Raw genomic sequence first — 18,537 nt, 5'->3', positions numbered from 1 at the left:
GGACAGTCCAGGGCAGGGTGGAGAGGAGCAGCTGGTGGCAGAAACAAACCTCCTTGCGACAACATCCACACACAGTTCGGCCTCACTGAACCTGCGCTGTGAACCGGGGCCAGCAGCCCCTCCCTGTGCAGGGCAGGAGGCTCACCAGGGCTCAGGGGGAGCTTCGAAGGAGGGAGGGGCCCCTTCCCAGCCTCTCTGCTGTGGCCTTTCTCACAGCCCAGAGCACCCTGCTCCCACTGCCCAGTATGGGGAGTCCTGCCAAACCTTCACCTCTCCTCCTGGGGCCTCCTGGGGACAGGCACATGTGCCTCTACACAGCCATGCTTGCGTGACCACCAAACCCAGAGGAACAGGAAGGTCCCCCCAGGGCCAGTCTTGTTTGAACTAGGAGCAGTTCATCACTGACTGTTCACCAGGCACTGAGCAAAGCACTTTACAGACACCAAATGCTCCCTCCTGTAGGTAAGAGTCTTCACTGCCATGTGACAAGGTGGCAGGTGAGCGTGGATAAATCAGGCCCTGTAGCCTAAAGTCTGACAGCCAGGAGCAAGCTCTGAGCTGCTCTGCCATTCCTAACCTCCGAAACTGGAGGAGGGGAACCCAGTAGACCCCACCCAGCACACGACACTCCAGACCCGCAGATACAGTGTGGATAAGAGGTCTGCAGGCACTCACCCACTGGGCTACAGCGGGTGGCCCTGCTTGGAGCCCTGAATCCGGGACAACACCCTATGGGGAGGAGGGGGGGACTCTAATGTCTCCTTCCTCCAGAGAGGGGCTGGCTTCCCCTGCACTGTGGGGACACATGCTCACATCTGAATGGCATGGCAGATGGCAGGAGTAAGTGCTTTCTAGAACCCAAGGCTGGGGAGAAGAGCCAAGTCCAGGGCCCCAGGAGGGAAGCCCAAAGGGAGGCAAGGTCCATGTTCCCAATCAGCCCTGGTCCCCAGGCTCTGGGCCAAGCAGGAAAGCCGGGGGCTCCTCCAGCAGCTACGGCACCCCTTGTCATGGCTACTGCAAAGGCGTCTCACACAGCCAGCTGAGATGGGGACCCACCCACACTTCACCCAGAGCGTCCCCCAAACCCCAACCCCCCCACACACACTCACAACACGAGAGGTAGTGGGGAGACTCATCCAGCTCCCCTGCAAGAACCCACCACCCAGCTGAGACCCTGTCAGGCCTTCACCTTCCTCATCATCTCCTCCCGGCACCTGCCCGGTCGCTGCCTCTGTCAGGGTCGGCGGAGAAGTGAGCTGCACCAGGGGGGCTGAGCACTGCCACCTCACAGCTTCCTCCCAGGAGAGCTTGCGGTCAGGGGACCACAGCGACAGGATGCACGTCTTTGCACCTCACACACAGGTTCCCAAACAGGCAGGTCAGGCAGACAGACAGACAGATGGGCAGGCAGAAAGAAGGCCAGGTTTTCCCACAGGTCGCTCAGCACACACAACTGGGCTCTGTTCTGAGGGAGACACCTCAAGGGGGGAAAGGCCAGAGCTGCTCCCTCCCCCAGGGTAGACATGCCAATCTGGCATATTCTGCCCACTCTGCCCATGAGCCTCCGGGTTTCTGGCTCACCGCCCCCCCACCCCCAACACCTTGGGGCTTTCTTTCTGTGATGGGGCCTGGATGCCTCCTTCTCCACCCTCTCTCCCACACACAGCTGGGGTGGGCCAGGCTAGGGAGCTGCACAGCTGGCCTTCCGGTCCCCCGCGCTGATGCTGCGAGCCCTTAGACCCGTGTGATGGGCTCTGACACTAGTGGCCTGAACCTGTCCCCATGCTTGTCTCAGACCCTCCAGCAACCCAGGAGCTGGGCGGGACCCCAGCAGCACCCACAAGAGAGCAAGGAAGGAGAGGACAGAGGTAGGCCCCCAAACCCAGCACTCACTGCCACCTGCACATGCCCCTAAAGCCCACCATTTCTCCAAGGAGCCTAGCTGTCTTCAGGGGGAGGTGTGTTCATTGCTATTGAGTATCCTTCCTCCTGAGTATCTCACTTAATCTTTAGGCCATGTCCTGAGCTGCACACTCGTACCCCCAATTTAGAGATAAGAAAAGTAAGGCTGAGACATTAAGTAATTTGGCTGGCCACCCAGGACTCTGTGGCTTTGCTGTGGCTGTAAACAAGCATGGCTCAGATCTCATCTGCTGTGGCAAATGAACTAGACCTCTGGGCCCATCACTGCGCTCCAGCCAAGGCCACACCATCCATGGGCCTACTCTAGCCAGTGACTGAGTGTGCTGGGGTTGCAGAGACAATGGGCCCCTCCAACAGGTGAGTCTGGCCCAGGGATGCCCCACCAGCCTTGCTGAACCCTTCCCAGCACTGTGCTGCAGGCTGAGCTCCTTCTTTGGCCTCTTCTTCTAACGTGGCCATAAGGCACTCCCACTTAATGAGAAAGAAGACAGAAGGACAGAGTGCTGAGGTGGCCTGTGGCCTGGCCAAGGCTACACCCAAGGGCTCCTGACTCCTGGGTCCTTTCCATGGGGTGCCACCCCTGAAGTGTGGCTCTTGACCCTGGACACAAGGAAATAGCTCCATCTTCTCATGTAGCATCCAGCCCCAGCAAAGTCTGCCCCTCCCTCCAGGGAGCCTCACGAGCTCCCTGACAAGCAGTCAGGTGGCTCTGCCTTCAGAGCAAGCAGCAACACTTCCCCCAGAGGCTGGTGGTCTCTGAGTGACTAGTCTGACATGGTTAGCAGCCTCAGAGCTCCTGCTGTGCCTTAGGGTTAGGCAGGGACCAAGAGGAAAGGGATAGAAGGAGGGGCCTGACCTCTCTTGGAAGGAGTTGGGCCCCACTCCAGCCCAGCTGTGGCCAGCAGGAGGGAGAAGCCACTCAGGCCCCTGCCTGGGAGCAGAGCCCAGGGTCCCACAAAGCAAGTCCGGAACACGCGGCAGAGTTGCCCTGGCCAGTGAAACTCCTAGGCCCTCCTGCAGAGCCAGGCTGGCCGCACATCAGGCTTTCCCTTACAACTTCCCGGAGGCTCCAAGACTTTTTAAGAAAGATAAATGTGGAAACACTGGCCTTGGGCAAGAGCCAAGAACAGCATTCCATCCCCAGGAGGCAAGAATGCTCCCTGGCACTCAGGCCCCCCACGCAGCACCCGTGTGCACACTCACAGGCTCCCATGCACAGGCGGCAGGCACACCCAGCACCCACACGTTCACCTGCTGATGCTCACCCCCATGTCTGTGCATACACACTCGCACACACTTCCTGATGGGGCTCCCTCCCACGGCCCTTTGGTCGCCCCCCAGCATGGTGGGAAGGCAGCGGGAACCACAAGGAGGCCACAGAGCCAGGCAAGAAGCAGAGCTGAGGCCAGGAGACACTGTGCAAGGAGAACCCAGAATGAGGAAGGGGAAATGGAGAGAAAACCAGAGAAAGGGAAACCGACAGTAGCTGAGGGTGGCAAGATGGGCTCCAGGCCAGGAACGGGCCCGGCAGCCCCAGGCAGGTGGGTCTCAGGGACCAGAAGGAGCCTCTAGACTCCAGCTCCCTCTCTCTACCCCCAAACACACACACACACACACACACACACACACACACACACACACGCATGCACGCACACACGTGCACACACACATGTACACGTTGCAGCCCCCAAAAGACAAGCCCGGCCAGGGGCCTGCGTCCCTTCTCTTGGTCTCTCTACACTGCTGTCCTAGGACCTCCATTTCCCCAGGCTGGCTGCAAGGTGGTAGCAGGAGAGACTGGCTCTGAGGACAGGCGTCTCACATCCTGCCTTCCTCCTAGGGGGAAAAATGCTGTCGGCTCACCTCACATTCTGAAGGGCTCCCCTCCCCAGCCGGGCTCCTGGCAGGCTCCAGCCGAGGGCACCACAACCACCCCTCCTTCTAAGCTCCACAAAGATCACATTGCAAAGCATGACCCCAGGGTGCAGGGTCCAAGGACCCCCCCTTGAGAGAAGCCCACCACCCTAACCCCCGCTTTCAGCTGGGCTCAGATCAGCAGGACATCCTGAGGTGGGGGCTATTGTCCCATTTTATAGATGAAGAAACTGAGGTTCAGAGAGATTCCCCCCAAACCTGATGGTTTTCCAAAGCCCAGACTGCACTTGTCATTCTCAAGTGGGAGGCACCCAGATGCCCGGCAGTAACAGGCAGCACGTGCAGGGTTTACTGCAAAAGATTCATCCTGCTGCTGCATCCTTGCCGCCCTCCGGAGATGTAACTGGTAACGGAAGCACTTTTGTGACATAACCAACATAGACAGATTGCGTAGCAGAATGCAAAGCTGTCGAGACTTTTGCAAGGAAATACAACACTAGAAAAACGTTTCCAGGTTCCTCCTGGCCAACCTGACCGAGGCTGGACTGCACCCGCCCACCCCTCCCCCATCCCAGAAAGCTCCTTGCCTCACGCCCACAGGTCCTGGTGTTTTGGAAGTCACTGGCCCCTGACACCAGCCCACAAAGACTCATCATCCTTTTCTGTGGGCCCCTGGCTGAGGAAGTCAACTGGCCTTGCTTGGGAGACGGTCAGTCTAAAATCATCTCCTTCCTCTTTCAGCAATTTTCCCTTTCCCTTACGAAACACTGGTGAGAGTAAAGAGTGATGTTTGGTTTTCTTTTCTACGTCCTTAACTGGATACATAAAAAACTCGGCCCGCTAACTCCATCGGCCCCACCACACTGCCTTGAGATCTGATTGGTTGGTCAAAAGCCAGAATGCACAGAGTCCTGAGGACGTGGTCCATCCTGGGGCTGGAGGCCTAACCCCTGAGACGGCAGGGAGCCTGGAGGGGGTGTCTCCTACTCCTCCACACCCATCTGTCCAGGTGGACCGGAAGGCCCTCACCCCAGGCAACTGTGGGCCAGAATTCCCCTCCCCCTCTCCCTTCTCCCCTCCCCTACCAGGGGACCTGAAATTCCAGCTTGTTCAGCAGATAAGCCTGTGGCCAGCGGCCAGGGTAGGGCCACCCAGAGCCCAGAGGAAGCTAGGGTGGGCTGGGGTAGGGAGATGGGAACAGCCCAGAACAGAGCACAGGGGAGCAGAGGCAGCAGGAGCCCACGTCCGGAGGGGGAAGAGGTCGGCTAGAGCCCGGAAGGGCCCAGCTGAGCTTGCCAGAGTGGAGGTGGAAACCACAAATCAGCAGCAGTCACTCAGCCAAAGGCATCCAAGAGGCTTACAAGTGTTCTCTGAATCCTGTGAGAAGAGGGAGGTGTTCCACAGGGGAGGAACCTGAGGCTCAAAGCCCGTGATCTCAGGGCTAAGATAGAAAAGTCAGCCAAGAGGAGGTCTAGGCCAAAAGAAGCACTACAGCCCCAAGGGGGCCAGAGGGGCCCAGGCTTGGGACGACTCCCCTCCCCTCAGGGGTCACCCACCAGGCGGAGCCCATCCCTAGTCAACAGCAGAAGGAGGCTTCCACAGTGGGTCGGAGGGCTTCTGGAAGGGCTAGAACCACCCAGACCAAGGCTGGCCACCCCCTTCCACAATCAGAAGCCACCCAACTATCCAGACCTCCCCACACAGCACTCCACCTCACCCAGGCCACATTCCCATGGGAGAAAGGAACTTTTCACCAACTTTTCCAGGACAGCCCAAGCTGCTCCCTCCTCAAGGGCTCTCACTTGATTTTGACCCTCCCAGACTTTCCACAGTGAGGAGTCCCTACCCCATGGACTCTGGGACTTGGCCCCCTGGGTTGGGGCTCATCTTAGACACCCTCCCCCAGCCTGCCTGGCTCTGTTCTGCAGGGGGCAAAGCAAAGTCCCTGAGCCAACACTCCAAAGAGGAGGCATGTCTGGTGGTAATACAAGAGTCTCTGAGCAAAAACACAGCAATGCACAGAAAGAGTGAGGCCAGAGAAGTGTTGTTCTTAGGAAGCAGCTCAGGGAAGTGACACCTGAGACCTGATGAAGGGGAGAGAACTTGCCAAGCAGAGGGCAAGCAAGTGCAAAGGCCCTGAGGTGGGAAGAGCAAGGCCAGAGCAAGAAACCAAGGCACTGCTTTAAAATCTCTCCAGGGTCACACAGCCAGCCAGCAGAGTGGCTGGGATCCAAACCCCAAGCCTGCCTCCAGAGGCCATTGCTCTAACCACTGCACACACGGCCTTAGCAGCCAGGGCCAGACCACAGGGCCTTAGCTGCAGGCTCCTGGAAGATTCTGGCTTTGATGCTCTCCATGGAATAGGAAGCCCGGGGAGCTGTGATCTGACTCACAGAGCAGGGAGCCCATTTCAAAGGTGTCTGCAGTGACCCAGGTAGAGCCAAAGCTGGTTTGGCAAGAGCAGGAAATGGTGAGAAGTGGCCGAATGTGGGGTGACTAAGAGAAGTGAAGAAGACTCCAGGGCTTGAGTGACAAGAGGGAAGGAGCTGTCATCACTGGAGATGGTGAGTCTGAGATGCCCAGAGATGTCAAGGAGGGAGGTGGGGACACAACAGCCAGGAAGCCCAGGGCAGCCAGGGCAGACCCCACATCAGGCTTCTGCACTCATTCCCTGCCCACCTCCCCACTCCGTCACTCCTACTCCGGAGGGCCAGCTCAGAGTGTCTGTCTGGTCTGGAGAGCTGCCAAGGGGAGGGAGAGAGGGAGGAGCATCTCCAGCTAAGGACCTCTTCCATGGGGAGAGGACTCAGGGCAGAAGGTTCAGGGAGCAGGCCCAGGCTGTGAAACCCTACATAGGGAGTACACCTTTCTAAGCCCTGAGCCCCATCAGTAAAATGGAGCCAAGACCTCTCCCTCATGGGAAGACTAAGGATGCGGTGTGCTTGAGTAGGTGACTTCCTTTCTGTCCCCTTCCCCTCATCTAACCTGGGACTCCTCACACCCAGGCCAGAAAGTTCAGGCGGCCTCTCCCACCTCGGCCCCGCCCCGCCCTCCCACCCTCAGCCCACACATGACTTTCCCGGTGCCTGCCGCCCAGCGCACCTGTTCCCCATGACTCACGCAGGCTTACGCACGACGCTCCTGGTGGACAGCAAATACCAATCCACCCCACCTCCCCCCAGCAGCACCCTCTGCCCCCCAGCTCTGCTAGGATCCTGAAAGCCACCCCCTTACCCTGGCCCCCTCCGGTGGTAAGAGGGTAAAATGGTAAAGGCCCCAAGGAAACCGAACAGCAGCTAAGAGTACTGGCCTCTTGTGACCAGCGGCAGCCCCCATGAGCAGCCCTGATGCACCTTGACTTTGCTGGCCCCGAGCCTGGGATGCAGCCCACCCCAGGAAGAGGTCCAGAGAAGGCTCACAGCCAGGGCATGTGAGTGACACAGGGCCGCCTGCTGGCCTCCTGTCATTCTGGGTGGGGCCTGCAGAGGACAGGAACGACCCCACCCTTGGCCCAGCACCCCACACCACCTGTTCAGAGATGTCAGCACAACCACCCCCAGAGCCACCACCCGGCCCCACCTGTCCCCTCCATGCAAGTGTGGGTGCTATTCTCAGCCCCAGGCTCTAGGACACTGGCCACCAACAGAGGGGGTGGAATCTGTCCCTCCAGTGCACGGCCTCCCACAAACCCCTCATCAGCTGCTTGTTTAGCTCGGTGGGGGAACAGCCTGTGCAAAAAAAGCCCACAGCTCAGCACAGCATGAAGCCAGGGCCGGGGGAAGGGAGGATGAAGTCCCTGCCAGCACCCACCTGCATCAGGGCCAAGCAAAGGCCAGCCCTGGGGCCCCCAAATCTCCATCAGGAAACCCTACTTCCTTACTGATACCAGCCCATGCTGCTATTTCACATCACGTCCTCCAGGCAGCCTTCCCTGACTCCACCTCCGCCACAGAGGCTCACTTGCCCCACTGGATGTCCTTAGCCCTTTACTTACATCTATTCCTATCAGAGAAGTTCAACCTAAGTACGCAAACAGGTCATTCATTTATTTCACCAGTTGGAATGCTCTGTGTCCACATCTGTGAAACTGTAACTATTAAATAGTACCTACCAGTGCCTGGGGGGCTCAGTTGGTTGAGTGTCCGACTTCAGCTCAGGTCATGATCTCATGGTTCATGAGTTCAAGCCCCCTATCAGTCTCTCTGCTGTGAGCACAGAGCCTGCTTTGGATCCTCTGCCCCTTCTCTCCCTGCACCTCCCCCGCTCATCCCCTCTCTCTCTCTCTCTCTCACTCAAAAATAAATACTTAAAAAATAAATAAATAGCACCTAAAGGAGACAAGATAGTGGTATTTTTTTCAAACATATTATTGCTACTATTTTGGCTACTGTTGTTATTTTTGTTATTCAAGGGAGTGGATGCCTGGAATCACCTTTAAATAGCTCCCACACAGTCCAGCCACCAAAGTGCTGACAAGCACCCCTGGCCCAGTAGTCAGGGGAAGGGGGGCCCTCACCCCAGCCCCTGTGCTTACTCCCAGGCCCTCATCTGCCTGGAAGCTCCCCTGCCACAGCCCTGAACCGTCCACAAGTCCCCGGTACCCATGAGGGCACCACACGGACCCCCAACTTCACAGTTGGGAATCAAGGGGTGGGGACTGGCTGGTTCATGGTTCCCCAGAGGAGCAAGTCTAGTTCGGCTGCATTCCACCAGTGGAGGCAGGAGAAGTGGGAACGGACTAGAGGGGAGGGAGGGGCTGACCACCAGGTAATCCGGTCAAGGGTGAAGCCTGGGGTGGGGGAAGAAAGTGGGACCACCGACAGACCAGGGGGTGCCACATGGCCGCCCCTGCCCCTGGCAGGCAGAATGAATGTTCAGGGGCCAGGGCAGGCTTTTCTAGGCTTCCTTCTCTGTTTTTTTTTTTTAAGTTTATTTACTTATTTTGAGAGTGAGAGTGTGTGTGTGCACGTAGGGGAGGGGCAGAGAGAGGGGGAGAGAGAGAATCCCAAGCGAGCTCCATGCGCGAACAGCAGAATCATGACCTGGGCCAAAATCAAGAGTCAGACACTCACCCGACTGAGCCATCCAGGCGCACCTTCAGACTTCCTTCTGACAACATTGCACCTGCTTTTCTGTGCTTCTGTGGGGGAGGGGAGGCTAGAGAGATAGGGTGGGCAAGGGGCATACCGAAGGAGAAGGTGCTATCTTCCCCAGCCCCAGCCCCAGCAGACGCAGTGGGCAGGAACAGGGGCCTAGAGGCCTCACTGGCTCAGTGGGCAGCTTAGGGGGATCATTCAGGGGCCGCCAGAGGCCTGGACAGGTCGTCACGCTCCAGGTCTCGGTGTCCCACCTCTATAGTCAAAGGAGGGAGGTGAGGACCAGGTGACCGTGAGAGGCCCATCCATTTCGGCTTCCCAGGGCTTATTCAGACCATCAGCACAGGAGTCCCTGTCTCACCGAGTACGGAGGGACCCTAGGGATCTGACCCACATCCCTTCACTCAACACATCCGGGCTCCCAGTCAAGTCTCCAAGAAGGCTGATGCAGTGAGGACAGGGAGGGGTGGCAGAGACCCCCAGAAATCATAGAAAACACCAGCACACCCTCTATGCCTGCTGGGTTCATGCCTACTGCCCCTTCCTCCCCTGGGGCCCTCTTTGCCAGGAGAAACACAATTCAACACCAAGGGGAAGTTGAACAGTGAGGCAGAGTTACCAATTCTCAAAAAAAAAAAAAAAAAAAAAATCACAGGAATGTGCCAAAGGAGGCAACTTTGCGTACTGCAGGGGAAGGTTGTCCAGAGAGGGGCAAGTTGGACGGACGCCCAACCCCAGATTCTGAAGGTCGGTCCCTGACCATCCCTTGCTACAGCTCTGGACACTTGTAGATCTTCTAAAAGCTGGAAGTGATTCTGTTGCCTACAAGGAGAAGGAGTCAGGGTGGGAGGGATGAAAGTCACCTGGCCCCCATGAAGTCCTCTCCAAGCACTGCTTCCTTCCATCCTCCCCAGAGCCCTCAGGCCCACCATCTGGATTCCAAGCTGGGCTTGGACTCCTGCACTACTGGTGGGCCAAGCATGCCCTGGACTCAGCCAGGATAGCCCAACAGGACACACACAGAGTGCCAAGACACAGTCGAACACCCCACACCCACCTAAGGTGCCTCAGCCACCCCTGCCCCAGTGTAGAGCTGAGCCCGTGAGCTGGCACGCCAACTTCCAGTACCCTTGGTGTGAAATGGAGACACTATTCTCCATTTAATCCTCACAAATAGGAAAACTGAGGCTCTCAGGGGTAAGTAACTTGCCCAAAGTCTAGGGCTTGAGAGGAGGACAGCTAGAATTTGAACCCAAGCCTGCCACCTTGCCACACTAGAGAAGGTGCTTTGCAAAACCTTTCCCGTTGCTTCTGCACTGGAGCCTTACACTCCAACTCACTTAGCATTAAGTGTCTACTAGGTGCAGATGCCAGGATCACACACTCACCACAGGACCAGCCTTCACCCCCCAAGACTCTGGGTGAAACAGGGAAGATGGTTACCACATTCTATGAAGGAGAAAACCATAGCGGAAGGGGTTAAGTGCCTGGCCCAAGGCCCAGGTAAGGAGAAGGAGAGGCACCTGGGTGGCTCAGTGGGTTGAGCTTTCGGCTCAGGTCATGATCTCACGGTTCGTGAGTTCAAGCCCCATGTCAGGCTCTGTGCAGTGAGGAGCCTGCCTGGGATTCTCTCTCTTTCTCTCTGCCCCTCCCCGGCTTGTGCTACATAAGTAGATAAATTCTTTTTCTTAAAAAAGCGGGGGAGAGAGAGCACAAGCTAGAATCCCAGGTCTCAGGGTGTGCTGAGAGCACGTGGCTGTGCAGAGGCCTCTCTCCCCACCGCGTGGCTCGGGGGTAGCACTGCACCAGCTGGAGAACATGATGGCAGCCTCCCCAGGTGTCCTGGAGTGCATACTGGACAGGGTGACCTGTGAGTGCAGTGGCACCGGTGGGGGTGCAGCCGCCGGGTCCCGTCCTGCTGCTGCCCGTGGGTTTCCCACAGTGCTGACTCAGCCCTCCCGCCCCGCCCTCCAGGTAGTTTCTGCAGTGTGCTAGGCCAGCAGTGCCAGGACCAGACACGAGGAGGAAGCCCCCACTAGTCCACCAGATCCAGAGCAGGCCCCCCTCAAATCCACAGCCTGGGCCCCGGCCCCCCCCCCTTGGTTGTGGCCTCCTCCAGACCCACAGTCCACCCAGCCAGGAGGGGGAGGCAGTCAACTTGGGGAGGGCAGTGACATTCTAGCTGAGCCAAGCCCACTGCCAGGACAGACTGTTAGACTGAATCCTTGAGGGGTGGAGAGAGGATACAAATAAATAAACCCCTGGCTTGGTTTACTATTTCAGAAAAACAACAGTATTTGGGTCCTGTCCCAGGTTCAGCAAATGCATCCAATGAATTGTGAATTTTGTCTCTCATTTTAGATCAGGACTTACTCAGCTCACACTTGCAGCAATTAGCTCATCCTCAAGTCTCCCCTGCCCCAGGGCCCCCCAGCTCTTTCTTCATGGGAGGTGGGAGCGATGGTGCCTGTGCTCAGCTCCCCCTCTACCTTTGGGCTCCCCAGGGAGTGCGGATCAGACCCGCTCTCTCCAAACCTGACCCTCTGAGGTCCCTTGGTTCCTGGGGACAGCCACACTCCCACCTCTTGTAAAGTTGGTTGGCGAATGCCAGGCAATGAGGAAACCCCCCAACTCAGGGAAGGGCCAGTTCTGCAGCTTTACCTTCTCCTCTGGTGTGCCAGCCTCCTGGGGCGACCAGGGGCCGCCTTCCCCACCACACACACACACACACACACACACACGCATGCGCGTGCACCCCATGCCTAGACATGCACCTGTGCACTTCAGCAGTCTCTCCCTAGCCCTGGATTTAGGGATGGGGGTGGCAGCACCTGGGAAAGACCAACCTGGGGCCAAGTCTGATGACCGGAAGGGAGGAAATCCCAGGGTTTCCCTAAGCATCAGTGTTCTCACCTGCCAAATGGAACCATAATCCAGTCCTGCCTACCTCACAGGTCAGCAAGACAATGCATAAAATGAAAAATGGCGGGTATAAGTGTTCTTCATAAATCACAAAATTCCACAGAGACAGGAAGACTGTGCTCCCTCCTAAACTCTCCAGAGCCAGCTGGAGCCAGCAGGGACACAGCTCTGCCACTAGCACTTACAGGAGTCTCCGGGTTCACCTTGTCTCATGGAGAGGAGAGTCTCATGCTTCCTAACTCCCAGATGGGCACACTGAGGCTTGGAGGCCGAGCTAGGGTTCAGCCCAAGTCTCTCAAGCCTGGAGTCTTCCGTTGCACATCAGGCTCCTCAAATGAACGAATGATGGGCGACCCCTCACCTCTGACCCCAGCTTTGTGCCCCTCGCCCGGTCCCTGAAAGCACAGCCCACCTGAACCAGTTGCCTCCCCCCCCCCACCACCTCCTTCAATCGGGCTCTGGCTCGGGGGCTCTGACTTCCCTCCTCCAGGAGGTGATACCACCACCTCCCAAATTAGCTTTTTCAGCCAATACAGGAAAAAAAAGAAGGGGAAAAAAGTACACCACAGTTCAATGTCAAGAATCCTGTCATAAGCAAAACAGCTCAAAACACCAAAGCCAGAATGGTCCATACGTGTGGGTTCTCAGGTGCTTCCCCAAGATGCTCCCTGGGAAAAAACCCATGTGTCAGCTCCCACCAGGGACCAGGCATTGATTGCATTCACTTCCTCCTGGACCCTCTACACAAGCCTGTGGGGCAGGAACTGTTGTTCCCATTTACAGAGGAGGAAACGGGGCTGCAGAGAGGCCCAGGCCCGCAGAGTAGGCGAGCGGTCACTGAGGCCACACTCCATCCTCTCTTTTAGGGTCTGTCTTCCTCCCCGCACACACCTCTTAACCCCAGTTCAATCTCTGCCCTTGGTCCACTGCCAGTGCCCGGGGCCCCAGGTTAGCACCTGCATCACCCCCACCTGTATCTGACCCCCAAGATAGTTATCATGTCCTGGCAGAGTGATGATGCCCCCTCAGAGCAGAGAAATAGGGGCTCTATAGTGGATGGGGGTAGGGAGCAGGGGGCCCCTTGCGGGGTTTCTTCCAGCCCAGATTGCCTGCACCAGGTCTGTCCCTGGTGCCCAATGGTGGGCCCAGGCTCGTCCAGGGCTCAGGCATGTTGGCCACAGTCCTGGGGAGAGGCTGAGCTGAGCAGAGGGTCCAAAGAAAGTAGCAGCAGCTGTTGGAAAAGCAGCCAGTCTGACAAAGGCTCTCCCGTTACCCAATCTGCCTTCCGGCCTCACAGCCTCTGAGAGCCCCTCAAGCCACAGGCGGGAGCAGAAGGCCAACCGCCTCGCCAGCCAGAGCCGCCCCTGGGCCTCCATCCGTACAACAGTACTGTTCCTTTGTCCACTCCTCTCCCTGCAGTCTGCGCTGACAGCCAGAGACCCCACCCACTGGCACGACCCCTCCTCCCTTGAGGACCCCCCCTGCTCCAACCCAGGAACTAGGGGACCCCCACGTGGCCATCTGACCAGTGGCCTGGCCACGAAGGGCGGAGCCCACAGGGCTGCCTGGAGAGGGTGAATTGATGCCATGATGGCCCCTCCGGGCTGTTAAGCTCTCCAAACCTAGAGGTGTCACTTACCCTCAGTGTCACCTTGGGGATCCAAAACCCAGAAGCAGGGACACATGTGAGGCAGGGAGTATAAGACGTTGTGCGGTTTCCGGCAAGCTTGGGGAGCAGACATCACCTGACAGGGTGGACTCCAGGATGGCAGCCCTACCCCAGGCCCCCTTCCCGGGCACACCTGGATCCCAGCCTGGCCAAGCCAGAGGCCATTCCCTCAGGGCATGCAGGACTTACCCTGGGGCTCCTTTTCCTCAAAGCCAGGGGCTCCCTGGGCCCTGGCCAGTGAGACACTGGGTCCTCAGCTAAGCCCAGACTGGACGACAGACCCATGGCTCAGGCAACACGTGAGGAAGAAAGATAAGCAGGTTGAGGTACATAGGGGTCTGGGGTCCCTCCCAGCCCTCCAGGGCCTGCTCCCCCCCACCCCCCACCACTATCCTTTCAGTCTCGGGCCCCACCCCCCAACACCACCCTTACTCAAACACATTCCAGCCACCCTCAACAGGCTGCCAGAAACATCCTTGCACACCCCACAACCCACCTTCTCTGCCTTTCAAACCCAGCTCAAGTGCTACCTCCTCTGAGGAGACTTCCTTGATTTCCCCAGGTGGATGAGAGGCTCTCATGTCCAGGGCACCAGTGCCCTTGCCCTCAGTCTCCCCCGAGTGCCGTGATGGGCACTGGGAGCCCCTTGAGGGCAGGGCAGGTTCTCTCTCAGCACCCGCCGCACCTCAGCATCCTGGCCCGCAGTGGGCAAGCCACAGACAGGGGAAGGACAGCCGGAAAAATAAGCTGAGGGAGCTAGTTCAGTGTGGGTAGAGGCATCTAAAACACGGAGCCAGCAGGGACGTCCCTACGAAGGTGCCCTGGGAGCCAGGAACAGGGAGCCTTCAGGGGCCCAGAAGGCCTCGGAGCGCTGGCCCAGCACCAGCCGCAAGGAGTCCCTCCCTACGGCCCTGTGGCGCTGTGGCTGGCAGCCGCCCACTCACTCCCAGCCTGTGGGGCGCAACCCAGAGACACTGCGGCCCTGGTGCTGCAGAGGTGGAGGCGGCCGTGGCTCACTGCCCTTGGGGGGGAGGGGGGGGCAGCGCATCGCCTCAGGCTTGGACACAGTATGGGGGGGCACAAATGCCCACCCGCAGGGCACCAAGAGGCTCTCAGTGCCCTGAGGCCATCCCTGCAGCCAGGCTCCAACCCCCCCCCTCCACCCATGCTGGGCCCCCAATCCCATCCCATCCGCACTGCAGTGTGGTTGAAGGTGAGTCCAGGAAGCAGAGGGAGGAGGTCCAGCAAAGAGTACAGCGGGGCTGGGGCTGAGGACAGCAGCTCGCCAGCCCTAACAGCGAGGTCGCGGGTTCAGCAAACCACACAGACCCCCAGGTCAGCGATCCCCAGCGCCTGTGTCACCTAAAAGCTTTCTCAGGTTGGAAGAAGACTCTGGCAGGAGGCCCAGGCCACGTCCTCTCTGGCATCTGGCCTAAAGCCAGGCAGGGCTCCCGAGCAGGGCGCCAGCCCACTCCCGGTTTCTGGGCCGAAGCTCTGCAGCCTCTGGCTCAGGTTCGCCCCGCCATGGTCCTGGGCCATTTTACTGGGGGAGACGGTACTGTGATGCCTGGGTCCCTCGGAATGGCCTGCACGGCATGGGAGGTGCCCCTCCATCTGACTCCAAGCCCTGAGCTCTAACTCTGGCCTTCTCTGCTCTCTGAAGGCCTGAAATCCTGCAGTCCTGGCTTTCCTACCCCACCCACCCTGCACCCTGAACACTCAGGGCATCTCCAAGGCCTTGGCCAGCCCTGCCTGAGGAATCCACGCACCCGTGCGGAAGTTATGCACTGAGCACGTGCCATGTGCTGAGCTGGAGGTGCCACAGCTGCCATAGGAGGCGGGACCCACCCTTGTGGAGCAGATATTCTAGGGAGCTTGCCCCAGGCTGCCCTGGGCCAGCCTCAAGCCTGCACCCAGGAGACCTGCCTCCCCACCAGAGCAATTGCGTGGGGCTGGGCAGCAAGGTCCCCCTCCCCCCTCCCACCCCCAGGGGTGGGTAGTAGGTCCCAGACTTTCAGATTCCACTCCAGGAAAAGACTTCAGCATGTGTGTGTGGTCAATTACATGACTATATCCTCCTCTATAACATTATAAAACAACTCTATTAACATCATTTCATAAAAGAAACACTGTTACAATAATACAAACAAAAGTAGACAGAATCTCAGAATAGAGTGTCTCTTTATACTGAATGAACTGGATACAGCTTTTATATTTGGGAAAACACACATGATTGCATAAATACACACCACATTGCCTCGTTAGTCCTTATTTGCATGCAGAAACCCTTGCTTTGGGCTACATCAGGAAACCTCCGGCAGTTTCCACACCCCAGAGCCCACCACACGTCCCATAAGAGTGAAGGTCACACCCCAAGTGTACGGCTAGACAGAGGGGACAAGAGCCCCCAAAACTCATTTAATGGGGGAGGAAGAAGGTCTTGGGGATCCAAATCTGTCAGATGATCCACCTGATAGGCAAGGCCTTCCTGGTCAGGAGGGGTCAGCAGGGGTCACTAGAGATTCACATCTCATTTCACATCTCTGCCAGAGACCTGGTAACCCAGATAGTTGACCAGGAGAGCCCGTGGGCAAGTCATACGACTGCTGGGCCTCAGTGTTTTGATCTGCTGAATGGGAATCATAATGACCTCACCTGGTTGCAGTGGAGATGAGAGTTTTCACAAAGCACCTGGCACTCAGCAGGTACACAGTAAACCATGGCTGTTATTATCAAGTTAATATTTGACCAACTCTTCCCTAGGAACAAGAAGAGGCCTGCCTTTCCCTTTTCAACTGCCCAGCCCTGACCCCTGTCAGCCCTTAGCATGGAGTCTGTTCTGCCTGAAGTGAGTGACCTCTTTGGGAGGTGACAGCCCCTTTGGGGAGGCACCACCACCCCCAGGTGCCAGCCAGTTCCCACGAGGGTGTCCCATCCACAGCACAAGACCAGCTCCTTTGGGAAATGGCGAGCCCCGTGCATTTAATCTGCACAGCACCCTGCAAGGCACACACCCCGATACCAAGGGAGGGAAGAGACTCCGAGAGGTCAATGAGTCTTGCCCACGGGCAGTAACACTAGGGAGAGATTCAGACTCAGCTTCCTAAAAAGTCTTACAAGCATCCACCCCCAAGTCTGGGTCATCTTTGGTGCCTCCCTCCTCCTCTTTCAGTGGCCCCTCTGACCCCCTCATTCTACATTCCAAACCCAGAGCCCCTGCCCCGCTTCCAAGCTGCCCAGGCCTGTCCTCCGTCAGTGCCCTGCTGAGCAGTTTTAGCATGGGCATCCTTTCCTTTGTACTTTTACTCCCAAAAAGAAACTCTTCCCAAAAAGTCTTTAGAGAAACACAACATCCAAGGGTGACATCTAACGGAAAGCCTTCCTCCTCCAGGTGCCCTCTTACCTGGAGCCCAGAAGCTTCCAGTCAGCCTCTCCCTGGCCAATCCCTTGCACTGTGTGAGAGCCCATGTTCACATCCACACCTGAGTCCTCAGCAGTGGTAACTAAGGGATGCTCGGGAAACGCTGAGCCCAGTTCTCAGAACCCACTCCACCTGCCAGCACATGTTTGTTTCTTTACCGTCTCCCCAAGCTAGAATGTCAGCTCCCTGAGGGTGGGGCTTGGTTTTGCTCAGCCCTCTACCCCCGGTCCCTAGAACAGTGCCCAACACATAGTGGGTGCTCAATGTTCCTTCCATGAATTAAAGAACGGATGAGCAACCCTCCCTCACTTTACTGATGGCCAAAGTGAAGAAGCCCAGAGAGGGGGAATAACTTACCCAGGGCCACCGAGTTTATCTGTAGGAAAGTTGATATTCACTCCAGAGCTGTCTGATTCCCTCCCCTGCCGCCGGCTGCCCCTCTAAACACACACACACACACACACACACACACACACACAGGCATGCACACACACGCACACCATCATAAGCCCTGATCAGCTAAGGGCTCAGCAGGGATTAGCTGTCTGTAGAGGCCTGTAATGGACACTCACAGGGAGAAGGTTGGGAAGCAGGCCTAGGCAGGGACGGCAGGCTCCAGGGTGGCCTCACTGTACTGCCCTGCCCCACAGAGCTGGCATTTAGTGAGCACTTGCTATGTGCCGGGCACCATCCAAGGCTTTACTCTCCAACACAAATAAGCACAGAGGAACCATTATTACCACACTTTATAGATGAAGGTCCTGCTGCTTGCCCAAGGTCCTATAGGGAAACCAAGGACTGCCTGCCTGCCAAGCCCATGCAGGCTGCCTTTTTGACGTGCTCCTGTAGTCTCTTCTCCTGTAGTAAGAAAGAGGCCTAACACTGAGGGGAGAACCCAGGGATTCTAGAAACTCATGGAAAAAGAACAATGCAAGGCCTGGCCTTAGGTTCTGGCAGGAAGGAGGGACAGAAACATTCTCTTCACATCGTGAAAGTCACACAGCTTGTAAGGGACAAGCTGAATCGAAACTGCCTGGTCCAGGGAGAGGGACGTGGTCAGCGAGCTGCTGGCCTCCTGTGCTCACTCTCGCCCCATACCTCAGCCCACAATGACCTTCCCAGAACACCCTCCGTGCCCCACGTAGCCCAGTGAGCACATCCTGGTCTGCAGGCCCCTGGGCAAAACGGCCTTTGCCTCATTCTGAGTCCTGCCATGAGCCAGCAGGGCTCTGCTGAGTGGGGACCCAGCTCACCCCCAGGCCCCAGCCCAGCCAGGACCCCCAGAGCTCAGGGAAGTCTGGAGGCCATGCTTCCAATCTTTCTGTGCCCACGTTCCCTAGCCAAATGTCCTGAGCCCCTATAGACATGCTCCCAGAGATGATGCCTGGTTCAGGAGCCTTCCGTCCAGTGGGTGAACCATCTCCATTAATAATTCAGGTTCAGGGACAAGCCGCTCCAAGGGTAGGCAGGTACAAAAGCCTTGTGCAAACTCAGAGGAAAGAGACACAGAGCAGGCAGATAGGGAGAGGCCAAGGAACAGGCGACATGGGGCAGGGTGTGGGCACAGACAAAAGAGAGGGGAGGAAGAGTCCTCAGACACCCAGGGACAGAGAGATGGACACCAAGATGAG

The 18,537-nt window shown here is 57.5% G+C and overlaps 1 protein-coding gene across 23 annotated transcripts in view; it reads right to left on the bottom strand.

The window, feature by feature from the left end:
* The window catches only part of BIN1 (bridging integrator 1), a 55,256-nt gene that overhangs the window by 32,618 nt on the left and 4,101 nt on the right, over positions 1-18,537 (bottom strand). The window contains exon 1 of one of the 23 annotated variants that reach the window (XM_019837921.3): positions 1,190-1,297. The exons of 21 other annotated variants lie outside the window; for them this stretch is intronic. In XM_019837921.3, the coding sequence (XP_019693480.1) occupies positions 1,190-1,201 (12 nt within the window). In that variant the 5' untranslated portion in view covers positions 1,202-1,297. Of the gene's footprint in view, positions 1-1,189; positions 1,298-18,537 lie in introns of those variants that run through there. One more of the 23 variants, XM_019837935.3, reaches the window with a different exon arrangement.

The sequence above is a fragment of the Felis catus genome, chromosome C1, assembly GCF_018350175.1.
Source record: "Felis catus isolate Fca126 chromosome C1, F.catus_Fca126_mat1.0, whole genome shotgun sequence".
In the NCBI taxonomy this organism is placed as follows: Eukaryota; Metazoa; Chordata; class Mammalia; order Carnivora; family Felidae; genus Felis; species Felis catus.
This window is presented reverse-complemented; position numbering and strand designations above follow the sequence as displayed.